The sequence below is a fragment of the Coloeus monedula genome (assembly GCF_965178545.1).
Source record: "Coloeus monedula genome assembly, chromosome: 7".
Classification (NCBI taxonomy): Eukaryota; Metazoa; Chordata; class Aves; order Passeriformes; family Corvidae; genus Coloeus; species Coloeus monedula.
In genome coordinates, this window is record NC_138787.1 from 1,355,487 (window position 1) to 1,380,945 (window position 25,459).

The following is a 25,459-nucleotide window of genomic DNA, read 5'->3' on the forward strand; positions in this document are numbered from 1 at the left end:
GCTCCCTCCCTGTCCCTGCTGCTGCATAAATCTTCACTCCCCAAGCAAAATCCACCAACAAAACTCATGGTTTGCTTACACAGACCAAACTCTCAGCCAGGGGAGTTGGAAGGGAGCATCCCTAGCAAGGATCATTGGTATGTTGGAGCATCAAGTGCTTGAGTCAGCGATTTGAGACCAGGAAAAGCTCAGGGAAGTAATGTGGACAAAGGAAATATTGCTCCCTGATGCCAGATAAACATCTGCACAGCAGATGCCACATCAGCTCCTAGGTGTGAAGGCATTTGCATGCGTGCAGCAAGGAGCTTAAAGCAATCATTTTGGCTGGGGGGGGGGGGGGGGACCAAAAAAAGTGGGTTTTTTTCCTTTTTGTGTGTGTGTGTGTGTGTAGAGAAGAGCACATTTAATTATCACACATCAGCAAAATACAGAGTCGTGGAATATCGTGAGTTGGAGGGGCCCACAAGGATTGTTGAGTCCAACTCCTGGCCCTGAGAACTGCCTGTTGAGAACTGGGAAAAGCAAGAGTGAAACAGGGAAGGGTACAAGCCCAGCCGAAGCTGGTTCCTGTGTCAACCCACCTCATCCCTTCCAGGAAACAAAGCCATGTCTTGGAGGAACAGGCCAGGAAGGTCCTCTGCTCACCTGGGCCAGTAAGACCTGCATGAGAAGGCCTAAGCCACCATCACTTGAGCTCAGGGGTTTCAGAAAGCACCTGAGTTGTTCCTGTCCAATGAAGAGTCGTGGTTCTACCTAAAACCAGCACAGAGGTGTGAAATCAGCCCTACTGGGAAAGAAGATGCTCAGCAAAAATTGCTCAGCTGCAGCAGAGAGATGGATGATGAAGGACTCTGGCACTGTGCGTTCAGAGCAAAGGAATTGTGGAATCCCAGACTGGTTTGGGTTGGAAAGGACCTTAAAGCCCATCTCATCCCTCATGGGCAGGGACACCTTCCACTGTCCCAGGCTGCTCCAAGCTCCGTCCAACCTGGCCTTGAAGGGGTGATGTTCCCATCCTGTTCATCCAAGCAAAGCAAAACCAGCATGGAAAAGGAAAACATCCCTTTCTCCCTTAGACCTCTACACCTTATCAGCACCTTCTGCTCCCTGCTACTGGTGAGCATCAAGGGCTCTGGCTACATTTTTTCAAGCTTTCAAGATGGAAATTCCTACAAATCAGGCTACCTAGCTGCAATCAGGAGGGAAAATAAAGTGAGAGTCAAACTGGGTGGGAGAGTGGCTTTAGAGAGAAAAATCAGTTGATTTTGACTGACAAAGCCTTAAAAAAAGAACCCAACAAGAACCCCCCAAGCTGCACAGTAACCTTGCATTTCCCAAAGAGCCAAAGGGTGGGCTCTGTGCGGGGAGTGGAGAGAACAGGACAAGACTGCTAAGACCTTCTTTCCCAGGTGAGGAACACATCAGAGCTCTGCTCTAACCCAGCCTTCTCCCAAAAGCCACCAGTACCTGACAACCACCGTCATTAGCAGCCCTCAGCTCTCCACACCCAAGTACCCATTAAAGCCACGTTCCTGGTGGGCTACAACTCTGGATTTGGAGAGAGCAGGCTTCTCTGTCCGCAGCCCGTTGAGAAAGGAATTAAGTGTGGGTGGATCACTCTGAATAATGAGTAATTAGCCATGAGCATCACCGAAAATTACGAGCAAGCAGGGAGCAACGCAGAACAAACAGATGGGATAACGAGCTTTTAATAGCATCATTATGGGATGGTGGAAATATCCTGGACACAGATAAATTCCAGTCCTCCCAGGGAGACCTAACACGTCAGAAGGGCTATGGATGGACAAGGGTGTATTTAGCATCTCATGAGCTCCTCCAATTGCCATCAGAGCAGAAAGTGAGTTTGGGGGAAGACTCTCGCTCCACTGCAGAACAGTTTTTCATCAAAAAGGAAAGGCCAAGGCACCAGGTTCTTTCTTCCCATGCTGGATCTTTGAATCTTGATTCTTCTCATTCTCCAATCTGCTTTAAAAACAGGGAGGAAGGAGAAATGTCAGAGCTGAGAGTTTGTCTCATACGTCACAGAACCAACCAAACATCCTGGGGAAAAGTGTATTCAGCTCCAACAAGCTGCTTATTAATTTGCTTCCCACCATGTGGAACCTGCAAAAAGAAACCTGCGTATGCAAAACGTTTCATATGTGCTCAAATGTCATGGCAATGGCTAATTAGGGTTAAAAAAGAAAGGGAATGAGAAGAAGCAGACTGTTAGAAAAATTAACAACAGTGAAATAAGTCCCACGGGACACAAATCACCACACATGGTCACGTCTCAGAAGCAGAGGTGGTTGAGGCTAGAAGCTGATGTATGGTCTGCTCTGAAATGGATCTGAATTGAGAGTACAATACTCAGAAGAAGTCGGGGATGTATTTTTCGGAGGGAGCGTGTGACAGCTTCCCCAGCACTCCGTAGCCTACACTGTGTCTTCAGCAAGTTGGTCACCATGGCAACCTGAAATTTTTCCGTGAGACAATTTTGTTAGTAAAATTTTAGACACAGATTCGGGCAAGAAAGGAGAGTCCACACACGTGTGGAAGGGATTACATGTAGTGACTCTCCAAGAACAGCTTGTCCAGGAGCCCCTGAATCCTGCCCAGCCCTGGAGAAGGGGGATGCCAGGCCCAGCCACTGCAATTGTTGCTGGGGACCCAGGGGCAAGAGAAGAAACAGGGAACCAGTGGGAACATAGGAAATTCCATCTCGGTTTAAGGAGAAAGTCTTCCCCCAGGAGGGTTCCTGTCTGGAGCCCAAAGAGGATGAGGGATCTCTATCCCATGGCATTCCAACCTCAGCTCCACAGCCCTGCTTTGAGAGGTCCTTCCCCACTGCCTGCTTCTTTGACAAGCTCATTTCCAAAATCCAGCACTGAGCAATAGGCTGAGGGCAGTGGAGAGCCCTTTCCATTCCTCCAGTGGAGGAAGCCCCATTGGTTTTCCCCTGGAATTAGATGAAGGGGCTTGTGCAGTGTAAGGGATCATCCAAGCTCTGCGTCCTCCCTAACAGGAACAATTTCCTCCCTGCAGCTGTGGGTCTGATCCTTCAAAACAGATGGAGAAGAGGGCGACAAAGGGCAAGGAAAAAATAAAATTGCTGCTGTTTCACAGCACCAGGAGACTGTCACAGCGATTCTCCTCTCTGCTGCAACACCTCTGCCCCTTCCCCGCGCCACGCTCTGACCTCAGCAGCGGGAAAGGTCCTGCCTGGCTCTGCTTCACTCCCAGCCCTTTGCCTCTGAACAGACGAAAGCGTGCTGTCCCCTGCCACAGCACATCCCAGCTGCCAGGTGACACCAAGGACTCGGCCCTCACAGCCAGGCTCGGTGGCAGGAGCCATCAAACAGCAGCCTGTCATTTCCCCAAGGCACGAGCTGCTCCAGCTCTCGCTCCCAAAGCTCATCCGACACGGAGCTCACGCACTCTGCAACAGATCCCACTCTGCAGGGATTTTCCTTCCCTCTGGTGCTTCACTTGGGGTTTTTTTTCCTCCACAGAAAGCAATAAGCTGCTTTACGAGCGCTGTAGAAAGTGGGCGGGTGAACGGGAGAGGCAAAAACAAAGACATGAGGATATAAAACCGCAACTAAAATCCAGCAGCTCCTTAATGAGGACGCTGGGGATTAAAGCTCGTTTTTTCATACCCCAGGAGAGCCATGAACCCTGCTCTGTTATTATAGTTACAGGAGACAGATAAACAGGCTTCCATGTCACTCTGAAGGTCTGATCCTGGATTTCTTAGGTATGAAAAGAGGCCCAATGCTGCCTGTTACTCTTCCACTGAAAGAAAAAACCCCACCCTAAGATTTAAGGATGCCAGTGTATCCACTTCTGCACGTGCAGTGCTGCTCATCAGCTCCTCAGAACTGCCACCGCCACCCTCCTGCCAGCAGCAAGCTGTGCCAGGTGACAGAGACCTCAGTCAGAGAGCAATTGTGAGGAAAATACGGAAAACTCGAGGAGGAAATCAGAGCCCCTCGGCTTGATGCTGAAGGAGGTTGATTTCCTGTTTCAAAACACTTTCCTCGCGTGATTAATGAGCAAGAGACAATCAGCATTCACCATCTACACGTATTTTGCAAAGGCAGGAACTTGCTCCTTGATCTTCCTGTTCAAGGACATGAAGCATTGCTGGGGAGACTCCAGACAAAATTTACGGGTCAGGCTTCACCCTGCACAAGAAAAAACTGCCTTAGGCAGGTGATTTTGGAAGAGCAAAGCATCAGGGCCTTTTTTCTTCCCAAGGATCAAGGTGGTCGGTAAGTTCGAGCCATTTTTTGGCTCCTCGTTGCGATTCAGAGCCATGAGCACCATGAAGCAGATTCCAGCTCGTTGCAGGCTCGGGTTGTTAACAGGTGATCAGCTCTTGTACAGCAGTTTTCCCCCTTCCTGGCACTCCCCATGGGCCCTGAGCTGTTTGTGGGAAAGACCCGGCCCCAGAGCATTTCACAATCTCCCCAGTTCTGGAGATGGACTAGGAAATAAATCCAGAAAATCTGATTAGGACTTGTCACTGAAGTAAGCTCATTAATCATTGATGGGGTTTTTCATATGCAATTTCTAATTCCTGCAGGCACCAGCAGACTGGTGGGTCTGAAGACTGCCGACTTGAAAATGTTCTTTATATAACAATGGCACTGATTTTTTTTCCTCTTGAATATTCTAATAAACAAAAAGAGCTACAGAGCACCAGCGAGTTCGTTTAGCCTGGCTTCTTGCACAAAGTCAGGCACAGAATTCTCCTGAAATAATTCCTGTAGCCAAAAAGATAAGAAGGCCTCGCTCAGAGAAATGTAAAATCCAGCATGAAAAACTGTCAGCCACTTGCCTGAGCAATTTTTGCAGCAGTCAGTTACCCATTCTGGTGTGTAAAAGAAAAAAAAATCACATTTCATTTCTTACCTGAACCTGCCTAGCATTGCCTGTCAGCACCAGGTTCTTTCAGGAAGAGATGAAAGCCTTCTGTTATTAAATTGCTACTTCCCCAGCCTCCCCCGAAATATTCTCAGCTAAGCTAAGCCAGTTGAGCCACTGCCATTTCAAAACTCAGCATTTGTTCCCCGTGCCCCACCAAACACTGCATGGCTTGCAATAATGCCAGCCAGGATCACACACATGCCAAAACCCAGGGAAAACAGCCGGGAATAACTTTTCCTGGCCTCAGACCCATGAAATCTGTTTAATTTTTGGCTTCAAATGAAACCCTCTAATTCTGGATACAAGTGAAATCAGGAAGATTCCTCTTCAGACTTTGCAACTGATAAGTCAAATTAATAAAAGCAAGAGAAACAAGGGGCTTTGGGGGTGGGGTTGATATTCTCTTTAAATCTCCTGATGTATCTGCCTCTGAGATGTCCAAATCCCAGGAAACTGGTAGGAAACACAGCTCCATAAATGACACTTACATGAAATACAGCTCCATAAAATGACACTTGCAACCCAGCTTCAAGAGCAAGCAGAAAGTATCGAAGTTTGAACTGCTATGGGGTTCGAGAACCATAAATTTCTCCCCGTTGGTTTCACGGGGTTTTTGGGTTTTTTCAGGAACATTTTCAGTCTTGCTTCTGGTTTGGGGATTTGTTGGGCGTTAGATACAAGGACACAAAGCATTTCTGAGCACTGCCTGAAGGGGATAGCTCTTCTTGAGAGCCGGAGAATGAAAGATACCTGGCACTTCCCAAATGCAAGGAAAAGTTAGAGATTCCTCTAAGAAGACAGGCAGGGATTAAAAAGGCCTGTTAAAAAGGCTTTAGTGGCTCGGGGATAAACTAAAACAGCATATGGATTTAATGAAATAATTCTTACTAACAGAGCAGGGTGCCTGGGTTTTCCTTTGATATCTCCTTTCCAGGAGAGCAGGAGGCTTGTCTCCTTCAGCACATCGAGGTTTACCACGGCTGTGCTTATGAGTAACATGTGTTAGCTTTTGGTGAGTCACCGGTGCTAAATTCCATCTAAAACTGTCTCGTTTCCAACGCAGCAGGCTGGAGCTGAGCTCCACACACAGGGAGCACTCAGTTCTGGCACTCCACAGGGACAGAGACCTGCTAATGATATGTACCCAAGAGCTGGAAGCCTTTTTAATCACAAAGACAGAGCACTAAGTAATTTCCCCTTCCTTTCCCGACTTCTTTAAACCTGTTCAGCATGCCAAAGAATGAGCTCATTCCGTGTTGCTGAAACTCTTTCTAACCACTTCCCTGTAGATTAACTCCTTAAGATGGCTGGTAAAGCAGCAGCAGCAGCAGCAATTAGAGCTGCTCCCACACAGAGCCGCAGAGGCAGGTCAGCAAAGGTGCTCCGTGTAGGATAGGCCCTGCCAGCTCCAATAAATCACGGGTGTCTTTCATTATCATTCCCATTAATTGGGCTCTGAACATCTCCTTCACAGATTCCCCAAGTGCTTTTCCAGGGAAAACTACACCGTGGCTCTCCCAGATGCCTTCAGTTTTTTGTTGGAGGAGCTGCGTGGCCCTGGGGCACCTGACTGGGCACAAAGACACGGCCATTCCTCGAAGGATCTGCAGGACACACGCACCAAGCCACGGGTGGGAGGGTGCTCACCCACCAGCACAGGGATGGTGGGTGACTTCCTGAAGCACCAGGACACCCAACAACTCATCTGTCTCTTTGCCAGAGCATGCTCCAGGTCCCACAGCCACGCGATACACCCCTGCTGAGGGAAACTGCTCTGGAGGAGGCCCAGAGAATCCACGGAGCATCCGACAGAAACGTGGCTCTGCTGGCCAAGAGAAAAGGAACCACAGAGTTGCTAAGGTTGGAAGAGACCTTTAAGATCACCAAGTCTGGCCATCAAGCCAGCACCACTAAACCAAGTCCTCAGGTGCCACATCCACATAGTTTTTGAAAGTTTCTGGGGATGGTGACTCCATCACCTCCCTGGGCAGCCTGTTCCAAAGCTTTAGAATCATTTCTGTGGAAAAAAAATTCCTAATATCTGATCTGAGCCTCCCCTGGCCCAGCCTGAGGCCGTTCCCTCTCCTCCTGTCCCTGTTCCCTGGGAGCAGAGCCCGATTTCCCCCCTGGCTGCCCCCTCCTGTCAGGGACTTGTGCAGAGCCACAAGGTCCCCCCTGAGCCTCCTTTGCTCCAGGCTGAGCCCCTTTCCAGCTCCCTCAGCCGCTCCTGGGGCTCCAGCCCCTCCCCAGCTCCGTTCCCTTCCCTGGCCATGCTCCAGCCTCTCAGTGTCCCTCTTGTCATGAGGAAAATTGAGGCCAAAAGGCTAGAACCCTACACCAAACTCAAACTCTGAGTTTACAGATGGGTTTTCCTGCACACTTTTCACACTACCTGTACCCCAGGACACTGGTGTACACCGGAGGATATAGCATGGACAGCTCAAAAGTCAGTGACAGCCACAAGCTCTGTGGCTGGGATGTCTTCCGAGGAGTGAAGCAGCTTGAAGTTCTTCATCCTGAGCAGTCACTTCCCGACCCTGCCACAAAACCTGCAGGCCCAGGGTGTATAAAAGCTAACTCTAACCCTAAGCCCAACCCTAAGCCTACCCTAACCCAACCCCATCACTATGGGTGGTCCAGATCAGGAAGATGGAGGAGCAGCAAAGACGTAGGCCCTGCTGGGATGGCCTTTTCCAGGCCCCATGTTCCTGGAGCTGTAGGCTCTTTGATTCTCTCAACCCTAACCCATACTCACCCAAACCAGGTTATTCCATCTTGTCAGTGCCCAAGTAGCTGGGTTTGTTCCAGTCTCCAGGGCTGCTGCCTCTTCCCCTTGAAGGGAAGGCTTCAGGAGCAAAGGCATCATCTAAAAAAAAAACACGGAGACATCTGTGAGCACAAGGTGCTTTCAAGCATGTGTTGACTGCTGCCCAGAGAAGCTGTAGCTGCCCCTGGATCCCTGGAAGTGTCCAGGTCCAGGTGGACAGGGCCTGGAACAACCCGGGATAGTGGCAGGTGTCTCTGCCCACAGCAGGGGGGTGGAACAAGATGATCTTTCAGATCCCTTCCAACACAAACCACTCTGTGATTCCAGAATAGAAAATATTCAGCGTTCTGCACACAAGTATGGGTTATGAGAGCACAAATCTGGCAACCCAGAAAATGCATAAACCTCAGCACGGCCTGGCTTGGCAGGACAGTGCCCTCCCTGCACCCTCAACTGGACACCCCTCTGCAAGGGAAAAGCCAGTTGTCCAGTGCAAGGAGCAAACAGCTGATTTTTCACATTGTCTTCTCCCTCAGACAGATGACCTTGAGATGTCCCAAAAGGAAAGCACAGGTCAGGGCATTCCAGGGTGGCAGAAGTGGCTTACCTTCCCTGCGAGCGCTGCCTCGCCTGTTAGGGGTCGTTATCGGCACATGAATCATCTGGAAATTAAAGACATTTCTTTAAAAACCTCGCCTGGCAAGAAGTCCCACCTCTCCATTTCCTCTGGCACTAGGTGATCACTAAAGTAATTCCAAACCTCATTCTTAATTTCGCTGAAAACAAGGTTCTGGCTGGTACTCCTGGAGTCCAGGGCTTGGACTCCATGATCCCGTCAGACAGGATATTCTGTGATGCCAGCCTCAATCAATCACACTTCCTTCTCCCATCCAAATACCACCACAGGTACACCAGCACCACCTCAGCCAAGCTGAGATGCCCTGAGCCGAGTCACAGCTCCACAGCAATAGCTAACAGTGCACTTGCTGCAGCCCTCTGCAGAGGGCAACACTTCCCTTTCCAAGTGCAGTAATTCCCTTTGGCATTTAGTCCTTATTAACATTGCAGGAAATATATTCCCCACCAGGAATATTGGCAGCAGTGCTGAATTTTAAGTGATGGTTAAGGAAGGCTTGGGGGAAGATGTCTGCTTGTAAAAGCAAGTGTTGGTGCTGAGTGGCCTGTTAAACAACAGTTATGTCAACCCACAGAGGACTGACGGAGCATCCCAGACTGTGTTACACATCCCAGTGCTTCACACATGCTCTGCTTCCTGGGGTGCACTCACTAGCTAGCTCTGAATGGAGATTTTGAGGAGAAAAAAATAAAAAAAAAGTATAAATGAAGAGCTAATTTGGCAATTCAAGGCAAGGGAAAGTAACAAAGAATCCTATTTGCTTACAAGGCGGCTGGAGAGGGACTTTTCACAAGGGCTCGTAGTGACTGGACAAGAAGAATGGCCTTAAGCTGAAGGAGAGCAGGGTTAGGTGGGATAGTGGGAAGAAATTCATCCCTGTGAGGGTGGGCAGGCCCTGGCACAGGGTGCCCAGAGAAGCTGGGGCTGCCCCTGGATCCCTGGAAGTGTCCAGGGCCAGGTTGGAGCAACCTGGGATAATGGAAAGTGTCCCTGCCCATGGCAAGGGGTGGAACAAGATAGGCTTTAAGGACCCTTCCAACCCAAACCATTCAGTGATTCTACAATTCAACTTCTTCATTTAGTTCCCAGAATTTTTCAAAAACAAAAGCTGTCCGTATCTTTGCTCGTGAAACTTTGCTCCCTCAAGCACAACACCCACTGTAGAGCTGTGTTCCGAGTGCAGACACACAAGTTCAAGAGTCAGTTCATGGATAAAGCAGACACTGGCACGATTTGGAAACAGCCAGCAGGAATTTCCAGGTTAGGTCAGCATTGACAACACCCTAAAAACCAAGAAAGAGCTCAGAAAGGGAGCACAGATCTCAGCAACCAAATGTCCTTGGGCTGCGCTGTGAGGACCCGCTCAGCTGAGAGCTGCGTTTGGTGACAGAGCCAGAGCCACAGGGATCTCTGTGTGTCCAAGAAGTGCCAATCACTGTTCTCCAGGCACATCCTCAGTGAAGGAAGGGTTGGAGTTGATGGATGTGCCAGACTGCCACAGAGAGTCACACCCTCCCAGGCAAGGTCAGAGCCCTCAGCTGGATTTCAAACTGAAGCCACTTTCCTGATCCAGACCTCCAGCTGCAACAGGAGCACACACAGACACCTGACTTCTCTTTAAAAGAGGGTAGGCAGAATTTTCCCTCCCCCAGGCAGCAAAAATCGGTTTTCCCCTTCCCTACCTCCTCGCTGCTCATCGATTCAGAGCTGAATGTGCTGCGATGGCACCGCACGGTGATGTTGGAAATCAGCTCCCCAGAGACTTCCACAACACTCCTGCAGGAAGCAGTGGGCTGCAACAGAACAAAATACAGCCAATCTCATACAGCAAATACCCAATACAAACCCTCTTGTGGGCGTTTCATTGGGGCTGGGAACCTGCAGAAGGATTTAAAAAACAAATTCCGAGGGAAAGAAACCCAAGAAAGATTATACACGACTACACACAGGTTCTTGCTCCACAACTCCGTGTTTGTTTTACAAACCTCTGAGCCTGCTCGAGGTAGGAGCAAGCCTCCACATCCTTTTCACAGCTCTGGCATCACCAAGCACAAAGAGAAGGACTGTGCAGGGCTATGCCAATGGCAGCTCCAGCTCTGGAAGTTTAAACTACCCTTAAAGGTGTTGTCTCTGCAATTTGACAAAAAACTGCAGCAAAACCTGCACTCAGGTTTGGAAAACACATCCTCCCACTGCTGTATTGCCCCGAGAAGAAGAGAGGGATGGTATCAGTTTAGGATACAAGGGCTAACACCAACATTTGTGTTTTTAAAGATAAATAGCAAAGCAACAACCAACAATTCTGTGTGCTGCCATCTACACGCACACGTGAGCTGCTCAGCTCCAGAGAAGAGATGTCATTCGGCCCAAGTAACTCTGCACAGAGAAGTCCAGACTCAAAGACAATGTGTTTCCACCAAAGCTGGTGATTTAAGACTCAGAGCAGGGCAAGAGCTGTGTCAAGAGCCTTTTTATTTCAGGCTGGGAGTTAAAAATCTGAAAGAGATCAGCACTGTCAGCACAGAAGGGGGGGTCTGCACTACACAGGAAGATAACGCTTTATATGGCGCCCAGATAGGCAAAAGCAAGAGAAACATCAGCTCTTCTACCCTCTTATCCTACAGAACAAGCCACTCCTTCTAGGATTTGGCCCCAAAAGCACACGTGCCTTCACTACACGCTGCTCCAAGACACAAATCCTCTTTCCAGCTCCCTGCCCTCCCCGCTGACCAGGCAGAAGAGTGTCCCACCACTGACCCTTCCCACCTAACACCCCCTCCATGCTGCAGGTTGCTCCAGAAAGCCAGCCAGCCAGCCGTTCCTCGTTTTTCAGCACCAGCAGCATTCCAACCCGTCCTGAGAAGATCCTGCACGGCAGGGAGGGTTCCCATTCCCACCAGGGGCACCTACCACGAAAGGCCCAGTTTTGAAGTCACAGGTGAAGGGGTCTCTCCCCGAAGCTTTGGTGCAGACGGTCTCACGGATGCTGAACTGCAGATCTAACCTGTAGGCATCGCTGTCCCACATGTCCACCTGGTGAAAGGAGGGTCAACACAACACATCATCAGTCCTTGCCACTCTTCTGTTGCCCTCACTCCCTGGCAATCTCGCTCCTTTGTCAGGCAGAAGATGGCACAAGGGCATTAGGGGTCAGTGCCCAGTTTAGAGCAGATTGATGTGTGGGAGAAAAGCTGCCTCGATGGGCTTTGCCCCAAGCTTTAGACAGTTTTGTTGCTTTTTGATTATTCTTCTCTCTTTCTTGTAGTCTAGTCAATGCTTTAGCTCGAGATGGGAGACTCAAGAAAGAAGAAAAAAAAGCAATGCCCCAAAAAAAACCCCAACGAGCAACAAATTCCCACTACTTTCAAATATTTGGGGGTTTTAATCCAAACTATATAAATCCATATGTCATCTTGACATTCATCCTTGCAGAAGACTTGATACAGGCCACCTATAGCAACAGAAAGGTTCTGAGGGTGTTCAGGAGCATGGACATGATAACTTTGGATTAAGAAGCTTTAACTCCTTAACTCGGGGGGCATCCAGGACAATTCTTAGCACCACAAATTAAAACAGACAGGGGTTTCCTGCTTGCACTTAAGACTCTAGCAGATCTAAACCAGAATTGGTGCATAGAGACAGATGACATAAAGATCAGAGAAAGAATCCTGAACTGTGGGGGCATTTAATCAGCAAAGAGCATCAGATGAACCATGTTGCTTGATGCCCAAAGCAAAGCAGTTAGCTGGAGGTATTCAAAAACATCACTTTTGAAAGAAATCCTGCGAGACAACCCTCGAGGACTTCTACTCTAGGCTTGAAAAATCTGAATTCCTAAAGTATTTTAATTAGAAACTTACATACAAAAGATATTTAGGTTCCTAAAGCCACAACTTCAGATGATGGCTCAAACCCACCCTCTTCCAAGCAGCATCAGCAAACTCCAACTACATCTGGGTTCCCAGGACTGGGTGGAAAAGAGTTTTCCATCCCAGCAAAGCACATTTCAGGTAAAGGATCTCCGTTGTCTGTGCACTTACTCCCATGACTCTGCTCCTGACAAGACCATACAGGTTTCTGCTCCACGACTGGGAATTGATCCGTGCAATGGAAGCATTGAGAGCCTCTTCTGTGACTGGGAGTTCATAGTCATACGCTGGAAACCCTGAGAGGGAGGCACAGTTCCATCACAAGTTCCTCGTAGGCTCATACTTTTCACCCCCAAAACCACCCTAAGAAGGAGGACGTGGCTCCAACTCACCTGAACAGGAGAAAATGCTCAGTGTGAGGACAAAAATTAAGATCTTCATAGCGTGTCTTTCAAAATCCTCCAGTCTTTTCCCTTTCCAAGCAAGGATTCCCAGAGCATATCCCTCTGTCTTTATATAAATGCAGCCTTGATCCTACGCCTGACCTCTCCACGTCCAAGCTCTGCTCCAAACATTGCACTTTAAACAGAATTGATCCCAGGGTAAATATTTGTTGTCCGCTTTTCTCCATCTAGCAGTAGCTCTCTGATAAGCGATGGGCTGCAGTGCCTTTTTCCCAGGACTGAATTCCCCACTGGAGAGTTCAGGGAGCACTGGATTCCTGATATCTCCATAGCCAAAGGCAGAATCTAGTTATTTTGTTCACTTTTAGCCATTTGTTTTCCATGGGGTGAGTCAACTCTTCCCTTAGCACTGGACCCAGGACCTTCACGTCTTGGCAGCAACTGGAAGCACTTACAAGCTGGCATTCCCTGAGGATTCCCCAGCACCAGAGGGGAATTCGCCCACGTGGAACTGCCACTGTTACCCTGCAGACCAAAGCACCCATGAGAAGCCTCCTAGACCCGAGACACATGGCAGATCACCAGGACCCCCAGTTTCAGACCAAAAGTTAATGGGATTTTTGGAAAACGATGTTGGAAACTGCTGCCTTGAAGCAAGCTCACCTGTTGCTGCCTGTTCACAAGGCAGAGATGGGTGTAACCATGTCCGTTCTGAAGATCCCATGAGTGACATTCCTCCATTAGCCTTCAAATTGCAGTTCCACTTGAATTCCATGGCACGGGCTCATTTTAAGAACTTCCCAAATCACGAGAACTTGTGGGAGGCTCAAATTTAATAAGAAAAAGCATAAAGTTCCCCTTGCTTGTAAGCTGTCGGATTGCAGCGTGGCAGCCGGTCACAAGGCTGGACACCGGGAGAATCCGACTCCTCGAGCGACACAAGGAATTGGGTGTCACTTAACACTACAGGGCAAAGACCCCTAAAGGCCAACAGATTTGATGGTCACTGGATTCGTGCCCTGTTGTTGCTGTGGGATCCTGGAAAAGGAACCTGGGGCTGGTAGCTGGTAGAGCTACGAGCATGGAAACTGCGCTAGGAACCACGGGGGGGACAAGCAGAGGCGGTGCCAAACAGGAACCTCACCACATGTGTGCCACCCCACCCAGGCACTGCCTTGGGAGAGGTGGCTGCAGGTCCATAAGCCAAAAAAGAAAAAGGGGTGGGCACTTTTTACCAGCCAGCCTGGATTTCAGCACTGGGAACGGGGTCCAGTCTGCCAATTGAAACTCTTCCCAGTCAAAAGACAGAGCCTCTCTCTACCTCCATTCTCCTTGCTCCGTGCAGCTGCAGGTGTTCTCTCCCAGCTCTTGGACACCCTCACCTGTAGCCAGGAATGTTCTGCTGTGGTTGCAGCCATTCCAGAGCACCACAATACAAAGGATTTAAACAGAGCTGGAGACTCTCAGGAGTCATGCCCAACTTCCCTGCTGCCAGAGCCAAGACCAGGCTGCCTCAGATCAAGGCAAAACCTTCAGGTGAGCTCTTTGACCAGCTTCTGCCGTGGTTTCTCTGCGATCAGTCGGAGGTGGTGATGAAACACGTGGAATGAGACCGCTCAGACCATTTGAACAGGAAGAACTTGGCATTCAGAGTCCCAAGGTCCTTGCTGTTTTTCACCTTGCTGCAGCGGTCTGGACAACATTTAGCCTTCCACTTCATCCCTAAAAAGGGAACCATTTGCCTCTTGTATGCTGGGACCAGCTAATATTCCACTGGAAGCTGAGTATATAAAATTCCTTCCCAACCACAGTGTTGTAGCAGTCCAAGAGTAATTTTAAATATTGAGCCAACTGCAGAGTTTAAAGACTGTCCTCTTCAAGTAGCTCCTAGGAAATGCTGCCAGCAGGATTGTAGTAATGCTGAGTGGGACTTGGGATTTGTTTAATGAAACCAACGTTCCTCTGCAGAGCCCTGGCTTTACAGCATCTGGACAACAGCAATGTTTGCTATTCCAGCTCCCTGAATCTCTGCTTTCAGTAGACTTAAGCAGTGGAACCAATTTCACATTTTCAGACTCAGAGTGCCCCAAGTTCTGGGTTTACAGCGAGGTCTGAGATTTTCACCACGTTCTCTTTGTGCCCAGTCTCCAGCATTTGCTGATAAGGACTCTGCTAGGAAGCACCAGGTGGTGAGTGGTGCCATGGCACACAGAGAAGCAATGAAAGGTGAAATGGAGAATTGACAGTTTAAGGACTTAACTTGGAGCCTACCACCAGGAAGTTCCAGATGCCAAGGCAGCTTGGGGCAGAGGGAGGGAGTTGTATCCAATTTAATCTACACAGCAAACAGGTGTTAATTAAGAAATGAGGAAATTAAAGCATCTCTCTTAGATGACTATTTTCAGACTCCTTTCACTCCCAGCAGTCAAGTCAGCTCTGTTCCCAGACAACTGGAACAATAACTCCTGTTTGTGAGTGAAATTTTGGTAATTACAAGACGAGTTTTCCTTTAAAATGTAAGCCATCCAGCATCACCACGTGCCTGTATGCTGAAAACAGTTTCAACAGCATTCCAGGCACTGAGGAGCTATTCCTGATCCCTTGTTTCCTGGACACTCAGATGACAGATGAAAGTTAATGATGTCCCTCCTGACAAAAGAAAAGTAAATTCACAGCAGTACATTCCTCTGTTTTCCCATAGCTTTTGCGGTGTGCCATTAACAAAATCAAAAGCTTCCTGACAAGTTCTTTACCATGGGCATGACGTGACAGAGCAGGGGGGAATGGCTTCCCACTGCCAGAGGGCAGCATTAGATGGGATACTGGGAAGAAATCCTTCCCTGTGAGCGTGGGCAGGCCCTGGCACAGGGTGCCCGGAGAAGCTGGGGATGCCCCTGGATCCCTGGAAGAGTTCCAGGCCAGGCTGGACATAGCTTGGAGCAACCTGGGCTAGTGGAAGGTGTCCCTGCCCATGGCAGGGGGGATTGGAATGAGATGAGCTTTCAGATCCCTTCCAACCCAAAGTGTTCTATGATTCTCTGAGTAACTTTGCCACACCTGCGGGAGACTTACATTGACATCAGCTGACAGAGGAAGGAGAAAGGCTTCTAAATTTTGCTCAGACTAACAGAGGGTTTGCAACCTGATCCATAATTCACAGACACAACAGACTCAGCTTTGATTCTCTTCGTACCTCATCTGCTGTGTCCCTTGAGATAGGGGCAGAAAATCATACAGCCCATGCCTGTGGGCTGCTGAATGTTCTCCAACCATTGACGCCCTGGGAAGGAGAAGCTTTTGAGATTCCAATTTCTCTAACTGCTCATGCACTGTCCTAAGCTGGTACCCTCTGCCACACATTTAAGTCATATAAGGAGAGGCTGAGGGAGCTGGGAGGGCTCAGCCTGGAGAACAGGAGGCTCAGAGGGGACCTTCTCACTTCTACAACTCCCTGACAGGAGGGTGCAGCCGGGGGGGGTCAAGCTCTGCTCCCAGGGAACAGGGAGAGGATGACAGGAAATGGCCTCAGGCTGTGCCAGGGAAGGGTCAGGTTGGACATCAGGAAGAATTTCTTCAGGGAAACGGTGGTCAGGCCTTGGAACTGCCCAGGGTGGAGTGGAGTCCCCATCCCTGGAGGTGTTCCAGGAACACCTGGAGGTGGCACTCAGTGCTCTGGGCTGGTGACAAGGCGGGGATCAGCCACAGGTTGGACTTGATGGTCCTGGAGATCTTCTCCAACCAAAATGATTCTGTGATTCTGTGCAGTGTCTGATCCCTTTGGCACTGCAGGTCCGATGGACACAACCTCACCCTCTGCAGCTCCTATGGGTGTTGCTGGAAGTGGACTTTCAGAGTGAAGAAACAGAAAGCACAGGTTACAGCAACCAAAACCACAGTAACACGGACCAGACGGGTGCTGCGGAACATCACAGCCTGCAGCAGAATCTCAGAGGCCTCACTTCATTACTTTGACCCTTTGAAACTTCAAATATTTGAAGTTTCAGAGGCCTTCCTGTGCCTGCCGGGTAAGCAGGAACAGTTCTTACAGGATCATTGCACAACTTTGTAGCTGATACAAGGCAAACATTACCTCCAGACCCAAAGAGTCATGCCTGAAAAGTCACAGAGCTAGAGCTATTTTAATTTTCTTTTTTTTTTTAAGTTTTCCAGACCCCGCTGATCATTCTCAAAGTTTTCTCCCTATCCCTAAGGCACATTCTCCAAAAGTTCTGCTGCTACATCCTTTTGCATTTAGTGGAAGTTACCTGCAGTGACCAGTCAAACAAAGCCCTGGGAAAACATGAACTCCTGGGGGAAACCGGGCAAAACATTAATCACCCACATCTGAAGCCATTAACTGCCAAGTACTGTCTGTCCCCAGTGTCACACCCTGTCCCCTGCAAGTTTACTGATGCCATTTAAAAGGCATTGCCCATGAAAACAAGTTTTAATATTTTTGTCATTTCTGCATTGGCATTCAAATCCTTGAGCAGAAAATTCAGATGTCAAAATTTCTAGGATTCTTAAATACCAAAGCTGTCATTTTCACCTCTGCATTTTAGAGTCTCTGAACAGTCAGACAAGGTTTTAGACACTACATAAAAAGTCACTGGTTCTCAGCTGGACCTTTACATCAGCATATACTCCTGATCGTGACTTTAGTCAGGAGCAGCAAACCCAAGAATGAGCCAAACACACTGTTCCAAGCACTGTGTTCTCACATCCTGCACAGCAGTAACTGGGAATTCAAGAACGGATTCACAAGTCTCAGGGTGCACAGGAAGCACAACGACTTGGGGATGCTGAAAGGGACCAACCTGGCACCTGTGCCTGGCTCCAACCGTGTAATCTCACAGAGATGGAACAGACATACCAGGTCCCATTGGAGACTCCTGTTCCTAGTTCTGTGAACTCCAAAATTCAGCTTTAACCAGCTGATCTTTTCATCTTAGCTTGAAATCCAGGACAGGGAAAGGTAAACATGGATAAGTGTTCTTCCATTTCTAGTGACAGGTGTGCCTACACCCCACCCATGCCCATGGGGTGGTTAGAACTGGATGATCTTTAAGATACCTTCCAACACAAAGAATTCTGTGATTACCCAAGTGGAGAGCAAAACTGAGCCACAGAAGTCCCTGCTTTTCTTCAGCACCTGCTGCTTCTTCCTTTGTTGCAAGCAAGTGCAGGATTTAGTTTGGAAGGTCACGTATGTGTGTTTAAAGGGCCTGCATGGAGGAGAGGGACAACAGCTGCAGCACAGGGCTTGTGTCCCATTAGAGTCTCACGATGGCACCGATGCCGCTGTCTCAGGACGCCTAACTGTGGAAGGCGATTCTGCCCTCAAGCACGGCCACTGAAGTCAGTCGGGGCACAGGCTGCAGCTGAAGGTGCCAAGTGTCGCTGTGAGGCTAGCAAGGCAAGAGGAAGCCATTGTGGCCAATTCTGCTGGAGCCTTTTGCCCAGCCACGTGCAGCTGTGCTCACAGTACCCCCCTGTCTGGCATCCCGGCTGGCGCGGATGCCTCGTTGAGCTGCTGCCGGCATTGGGGCTCCTGCTGTTCCTGTGCACACTCTGCTGCTGTTTCTGTGCTGTCCAGAGCCACTCTGGCAGCACTGACTCGGCAGCCCTGCTCGAGGAGACATCGCCGCCCTCCCCATGGTGGCAGCAGCTGTGCGGGCCCAGAGCTCTGTGTCGAGGGGCCTCGGTCACAGCACCGTGGCCTGGGCAGCCGCGGGGGCCCGGGCTGGCCACCAGCCCTGCCTCTGCCCACTGCCCCTTCTTGGCAGCAGCCAGGGGCCGTGCCCCAGCAGGGCCCCCCTGCCCTCCTTGTCCCCAGCCAGCCCAGCCTCAGCACCGCGGGGCTGCCCCCACCCTCCTGCCGAGGCCCGGCCTCCAGGGCTTCTGCCGCAGGCCTGGGAGACGCTTTGGGAAAGCGCCAGAGCAGCCGGGCGGCAGGAACGAGGCGGCTGCCTGGGGGCCTCTGACGCCCAATTCCTCAGGCCTTCCCACCACCCCGGCCTCCTGTCCCCTCGGAGCCTCCTGCCACCCACCCCCTCACACATCCCCCTCGTGCCTTCCCACTGCCTTGTCCTGTCAGGGACTCTGCAGCACCTCATCCCTTCACGGCCTTCCACCACCCCAGCCCCTCAGGCTCTCCCCCAGCCCGGCCAAGCTGCCCGGCAGCGGCGCAGCCCCGAGGGAGCTCCAGAGGAGCTGGATCAAGAGGCACCTCGGAGCCCTCAGAAATCCAGACAGCAACCCATGGGCAGGAGGACACAGATGGCGGCTCCTGCCCAGGACAGGGCTTGGGGCCATCTCCAGGCACCAGCCTCGCAGGGATCCCCGCAGCTCCAGCCTCTGCCCACCCGCTCTGTCGGCAGCGCTAAGGCTTCAGCACAGCCACCAAAGGCCAAAGGGCTTATGGCCATTTTCCCTTCCGCGCTGCACTCCTGGGGGACTTGCTGAGCACAAGCACCCTTTTTCTCCTCTTCCCCTGTGCCCTGCAGACACTGGGCACCAAAAGAAAGCTCCTGGGAGTCTGTGTATTACAACACATTCTGTATTTACATACTAAAGAAAAATAAAAAGAAGAAAAGAGCAATCCTAAAGAAAAAGAAAATCCTTGCTGGCTCAGGTGGGCCCAGCAGACAGAGCCTCCCAGATCACCTCCACACAGAACTCCAGAAGCGCAGGCAGCCAAGGCCCGGCAGACGAGGCCGTGTCTCCCATGCTCTGCGGAGCTGATCTTGCAGCCTCTGGACTAGGGGGTATGGACCAGTGTCCGCTATGCCAAGGGCAAACAGTGTTTGCAGAGCCAGGCTTCTGATGGCAGGGCTCACGTCTCTCCTCATATGTTCAAGGGCTGGAAGAGAGAGGAAGAGAGCCGTGGTCAGATCCCAGATCTGCAGGGACCCGAGGAGAGCCCCCTGCCAGGGCCATCCCAGCCCGCTCTTGCCATGGCCAGGAGGGAGAAGGGACACAAGGGATCAGCCTGAAGGTGCTGGCCACGAATCCCCCACGTGCCCCTGAAAGCTCTCTGTGCTCTGTGCACGCCGCCCCTCGTCCGCACAGGGAGCAGAGCCCTCCGCAGCCGGGGCAGGGATTGCGGCTCCTCCCGCCAGCCCCCGCTGACAGCCCGCTGCCCTCACTCACCTTGACAGATGAGCCCGAACGCTCCCTGCTGTCTTGTCAAGCTCTGCCCGGCGATCACTGGGAACACAGAGGCGGTCACGGCCGCAGCGGCACAGCTCCCTCGCAGCGGCGCTGCCAGCCCCGTGGCCACACGCTCTCCTGCCCCGGCAGGGCTCAGCCCGGGCCCTTGCCGCATCCTGACGCCCGAGGGCACGGCTGCGGGAGGGCGGCAGCGGCCCCGAGGGCAGGCGGGGCTCCACGGCCCCGGGCCCGGATCCCGCTGCCGGGGCAGCAGCCGGGGCTGGGGCCGAGCTGCGGCGGGGCGGGGAGGGGCCCCGGGCTCCTGGCTCACCGATGAACCTGACGGCCGCCTCTCGCAGGGACTCCTGCGGGCTGTCCACGTAGTTGATGGCCTTGTACAGGTGCCTGGCCGCTCGGCTCCTGTCCACTGCCAGCTGCAGAGAGCGCCAGGAGGGAAGGGTTGGCGCGGGCTCAGCCCCTTGGCCGGGCGCTCCCTGCGCCCAGCCCTGGCCTCTCCTGCCCGCACAGCCCCGAGGCCCGGCCAGCAGCCGCTGGCGCCGGGCTCTGGAGGGGGCCGAGGGCCGGGTGCTGCCCGGGGAGCCGCGGTGCCGCCCCGCGCCACGGCCCAGCGGGGCCGGGGCTCCATGGGCACCCGGCTCGGGGCCAGAGGAGCCTGGAGAAGAGCCTGTGCGGCCCCGGGAAGGGAGCAGCGTGTGGGACGCAGGCTGGCACCCCTGGGTGCAGCAGTGGACACGCACTGACTTCAGAATTTAGTCCTTAAAGAACATTGTTTCACAGTTACATTCACACATTTACAAGACAACAGATCTCTAGAGCTATGGGCAATCACACAGCAGGTTTTATATAGCGAAGGAGTGAACTAAAAGCACAATTTTCACATCAAATACCTGTGAGTGATATGGGAAAATAACTTCTGTAAAGGAAACTTATCTCAAGAATTTATTTATGCAAGGTAATTGGCATGTGAATCAATGAAAGCCCAGCTCCTTTCCTTCAGCTTTTCAGCAGGAAAACACAAATACTTCCACCTGTAAACTATTACCACTGCTATTGGTAGTGCTGGATCCCCCAGGATCATGTCATGCACAGCATACAGCACAGTTGGGTCATGACATGCAGTAAGAGAAGAGCAGCAACCTCTCTGATATTATCATAAGGATTTAAAGCTAGCAGAGAGTATCCAAAGAAGAGCATGAAAATGATGAAGGGACAAGAGGGGAAGCTGTATGAGGAACAGCTGAGGTCAGTGTGCAGGAGGAGAATGAGACAGAGAGGAGACCTGATCATCGCCTGCATTTTCCTCAGGGACAGCTCCGATCTCTGCTCTCTGCGACAGGGACAGGACCCAGGGAACGGCTGGAGCTGGGCCAGGGCAGGGTGAGATTGAATCTCAGGGAAAGGTTCTTTCCCCAGAGGGTGCTGGGCACTGCCCAGGCTCCCCAGGGAATGGGCACAGCCCCGAGGCTGCCAGAGCTCCAGGAGCGTTTGGACAGCGATGCCAGGGATGCCCAGGGTGGGACTGGTGGGGGGGTCTGTGCAGGGCCAGGGGTTGGATCAGTGATCCTTGTGTGGGTCCTTTCAGCTCTGGAGAGTATGATTCCATGATTCCTAGACACTGGGAACGAAGACTGATACAATGCTTTACCATGTAAATAAATGACATCTGTAGTGCCTTCAGTTGGCTGTGCCCTCAAGTTATACCACACAAAGTGTGACAAAATTCAGCTGCTACCTTAGACAGCACAAAGAGTCACCTCACCATATCAAGCATTGCACTATTTAAAGCTTCCAGCAATATCTTCTCCATTTCCAAATGCAAACACATCAGCAGACAGATGTTGGGAAAGTCAAATGAATTTCAGCATTCCCAGGATACAAATTATCACTAAAGAAACCAGCAAGGATTGCACACAAGGCCTTTGGCAACACTTCCTAGATGAATCCAAGTCTCTCCCATGCAGGGCTGTTAATAGTTGAGCTGCTGCACCGTTCCAGGTAGAGTGGCAACAAGTCCAGAGTGGTCATGCAGAGTCTGAAATAAGGATGCAGGGCTGGACCAAGGGCTTTCCTCGGGGGGATGATTCCGAAATCCACAGCATTCTGGCACGCCAGCATCCAGACCTCAGCAGGTCTGACAGACAGCCCGCGCAAGGAACAAGCGCGATCTGGCTACTACAGGACGGAATGGGAAGGGAGATGGATTCACTCAGACAAGCAATTAGTGCCTGAAGGAAACCCATGCATGGGCCCCTCTGAGTGAAATGGAAAAGCAAAGGGATTTTGGCAACAGCAGCAGAACTCTTGCAAATAGGAGTGCTTTGCAACAGCAGCTTACAGGGAACTAATTGCTGCCACTGGACATTAGGGCAGATGAAAAGAAGAAGAGTTTGGGTAACGTGGGAATCCTGCCGGAGATAAGCAGTCATCTCCTGTTTCACCACCACCTTGCAACAAGCAGAAAGGGCTGTTTGATCAACAAAAATCAAAGTAGCAAGCAAATCCTGCTGATTCCTGCTGAGACACTGACACACTGGTGCCTCCGTTACCGTCTGCTTGGGGGTTACTGCCAGCTCCGAGCAATTTTCTTCATGAATTGGTACCTGTGTGAGCAACAGAAAGAATTGGAGAATAGAGAGCTCCCAGCCCACTTCAAGGCTTTGCTTTCATCCTAACAACATCAGCTCAGGTGACTGGATGCCTTGTTGCAACTCTTGGGCTCCAGGAGCTCTTTGCAGCACTGATCCAGCACACAGCGTTTTGCTGGAGGAGCAGAGACACTGTCAGAAGCAAAAGCAAAAGAAACACCTGCATGAAAAGCACCTGTAAGGGCCATCTTCCCTGAGAGGGTGCTGAGGCCCTGGCACAGGGTGCCCAGAGCAGCTGTGGCTGCCCCTGGATCCCTGCAAGTGTCCAAGGGCGAACTGGATGAACCTGGTCTAGTGGAAGGTGTCCCTGCCCATGGCAGGGGGTGGAACTAGGTGAGCTTTAAGGTCCCTTCCAACCCAAACCATTCTGGGATTTTAGGATTCTTTTGACAGCACTGTTATCTATAATGAGAGGTCTTTTCCACAAGCTCCATTATAAACCACTGTCCCCTTTCCCAGGCTACCCCATTGTATCTAATTACAACCACTCTTCCAGCCTCACTGCAGCTCCCTTTGACCTGAGCATGCACTCTTAGAGCAGCATTGGACTAAATGGCCTCCAGAATTCCAGTATCCTACAGCCTACTCTTTAGGGAACTTGGAGTGCAGGGCATCCTAGAACCAGCCCAGGAACTGGTGATCCTTGTAGATTTTATTAGGTGGTTGCAAGTCATTCATGACTAAATGGAACTCAGGTCAAGTAAATATTCAATTCTCCCAGGGAAATGGTGAGACAGCTAACTGGGAAATGCTTGGCACAGGTTTAAGTTCTGTTGGACAAAACCTCTTTGTGGAAGAAGGAGCCAGGCCCTAATGTCCAGGCTGATCAAGTTGTTCCAGGTTATCTCGCTCAACAGTTACACTTCTTAACCTGCTGTCTCTAAGGGTGACTGTGTTCTCTGCATCCATCTGTATTCTGTTTGTCTTTCACATCCCACCAGTACCTTTGGCTCCAAGCCAATTCTTCCACACAACTGGAGGCAAAAGAACACAAAGCTCATGACCAGACACTCAACTGGACCAGAAACTTTGGATCAGCTATTCACACTGCAGCTTACTGTACAGGACACGGGAAGGCTACAGCAATCCAGCCTCATGCCCCACTTGGGTAGTGGGAAAATAAACCTTATTCCCACCCTCGCTTCTGTCTTTTCTATTTGGGTTCTTTAGAGTTAAAAGGGTACCAAGGGCAAAAGATCCAGCACAGCAGTTCCTCATTTTGTAGAGGGCCTCCAGCACAAAGACAACTAAAATAACCTTGGGTTAGTCACGGTTTTTGAAAGGCAAAGAAGCCAAACAAGGTATTCTAAACTGTGCCAAAAACTGACAGAAACCCAAAATGGTATTCTTCAGGAAGAGAAACACAAACGAGGAATAGACTTTGGGTCTCCTTCTTTCCCAGTATCAGACAATACAAATACAAGCATCAACAATTAATACTAACTCTTCCTCCAAAGCCACACCAATTTAACACCACAAATGCTGGTAAACTTTTTTCAGGGCTGAGAAGGGATTTAAAGAGGGCTTACCCTGCTCTGGTAGCTGCTCTTGGATTTCAGCTGCACTCATTTAATTTTACTGGAAATCTCTTTCAGAAGGCCTTTCAAATCAGAGAGCTTAAAAAAAAAAGAAGAAGGAGGTTATTATTTTCGTGAAGTCCATCTTGCTGAAGGAAAGCAATGCTAATGAGTAACGTAAGTAATGAGTAATTGCCTCTCCAAATATCACACCAAATACAGGAGTGCTCAAAAGGACACTCCCAATTAGCATGTTCATCAGGGTCATTAATGCAGCAAGCCCTGATGCCTCTGTATTTTAGTGAGTTAACCAGCAGTTACCAGAAGAGAGAAGCAAGACATGGGTATTTATTTTCAGGAGAGAATCAAGGTGAGCAGATCTCCTTTCGGTTTCAAGAGCCGCAGACTCACTCGCCATTTCCCTTTCAGTCTGGGAAGCAAGCTATATTTTGCAATCTAAATTATTTGACAGCAATCAAAACACTTGGAAGTATGTGTGGGTCTTTTCACCTGTGAGCTTCTCAAAAGTCTGTTCTCCATATCAAAGCCACTCCCCACTTCAGAGGCCAAATATGTATGATTCAATCAAGGCTCAGAAAAACACCCATTGTGAATGTCTTTTCAGCATCACAGTCATAAAATGAGTATTTGTATGACAATTCTGATAACGTACTCTCTGGTAGATTGGTAGCTTTATATTGCCTAATTACCCCATGCCTACAGCACCAGAAGCTAAACTTGACAGACACCTTTGGGAAGGGGACCTTTCCAGTGGGTGACACCCCTTCTTCCCATCGGTGTTTTCATGGGCCTGTTACACAGCCTAATGATGCAGTTTTACTCTAAGATGGAAATTGCTTTTATTCTGTTCCATTCCACAGTCAATACTGAGAAACACTCCTCCAGTGCTAAACAAGTGTCTTTCTGCTTCATTTTCCAGCACAGTATGAAGCTCTCGTGGCTTGGAAGGGATCGTACAGCTCACTGTGTCCCACCCCTGCTGTGGGCAGGGACACAGGCTGCTCCAAGCCCTGTCCAGCCCAGCCTTGGACACTTCCAAGAATCCAGGGGCAGCCACAGCTTTCCCTGGGAAACCTGTGCCAGGGCCTCGCCACCCTCAAAGCCAAGAGCTTGTTCCCAATATCCCATCTAAACCTGCTCTCAAAATTCAAAACCATTCCTTCTTGTCCTAATCCCTACGTGCCCTACACATTCCTACCACGGAATCGAAGCAGCACGATAAAAAAATCCCAATTAAATTGGGTCCTTGTGACAATAACAAGACTGCACATGGCTCTGGGAGGCTCATTTTCCTTGCCATGGCACACCCCCTGCTTTAGCAGAGAATCACATTCCCCAGAGCAATCTGAGACAGAAGTACCTTTGCATCCAGTTGTCTAAATCGATGCACCATCCTAAAAGCAGAAGGAGAAGAGGGAGCAAAGGGATCAGTCTGGGTACCAAGGAAAACTTGGCTAACTTGCCCCAACTCCCCCCACTGTCCCATCCTCCCCC

The 25,459-nt window shown here is 50.5% G+C and overlaps 2 protein-coding genes and 1 long non-coding RNA gene across 4 annotated transcripts in view; all 3 read right to left on the reverse strand.

Moving 5' to 3' along the window:
• Positions 1 to 1,881: 1,881 nt before the first annotated feature.
• SPP2 (secreted phosphoprotein 2) lies at positions 1,882 to 12,705 on the reverse strand (the record flags this gene model as incomplete). Its single annotated transcript, XM_082284661.1, is given in 8 exon segments — positions 1,882 to 1,983; positions 7,688 to 7,798; positions 8,307 to 8,361; positions 10,019 to 10,129; positions 11,247 to 11,369; positions 12,377 to 12,501; positions 12,598 to 12,663; positions 12,666 to 12,705. Coding segments are annotated over 7 exon segments (621 nt in total). The 3' UTR covers positions 1,882 to 1,983; positions 7,688 to 7,697.
• Positions 12,706 to 19,152: 6,447 nt separating this feature from the next.
• LOC309574787 lies at positions 19,153 to 20,353 on the reverse strand. Its single transcript, XR_014226553.1, has 2 exons — positions 19,762 to 20,353; positions 19,153 to 19,471 (listed from the first exon to the last, which is right to left on the reverse strand). It is a non-coding gene; the product is annotated as an uncharacterized lncRNA (long non-coding RNA).
• A 346-nt stretch (positions 20,354 to 20,699) lies between these two features.
• The window catches only part of TRPM8 (transient receptor potential cation channel subfamily M member 8), a gene marked incomplete at its 5' end in the record, with an annotated part of 33,878 nt that continues 29,118 nt past the window's right edge, over positions 20,700 to 25,459 (reverse strand). Inside the window, 3 exons of one of the 2 annotated variants that reach the window (XM_082284565.1) lie at positions 22,245 to 22,382; positions 23,957 to 24,043; positions 25,326 to 25,359. In XM_082284565.1, the coding sequence (XP_082140691.1) occupies positions 23,993 to 24,043; positions 25,326 to 25,359 (85 nt within the window). In that variant the 3' untranslated portion in view covers positions 22,245 to 22,382; positions 23,957 to 23,992. Of the gene's footprint in view, positions 22,383 to 23,956; positions 24,044 to 25,325; positions 25,360 to 25,459 lie in introns of both variants that reach the window. The other variant, XM_082284564.1, reaches the window with a different exon arrangement.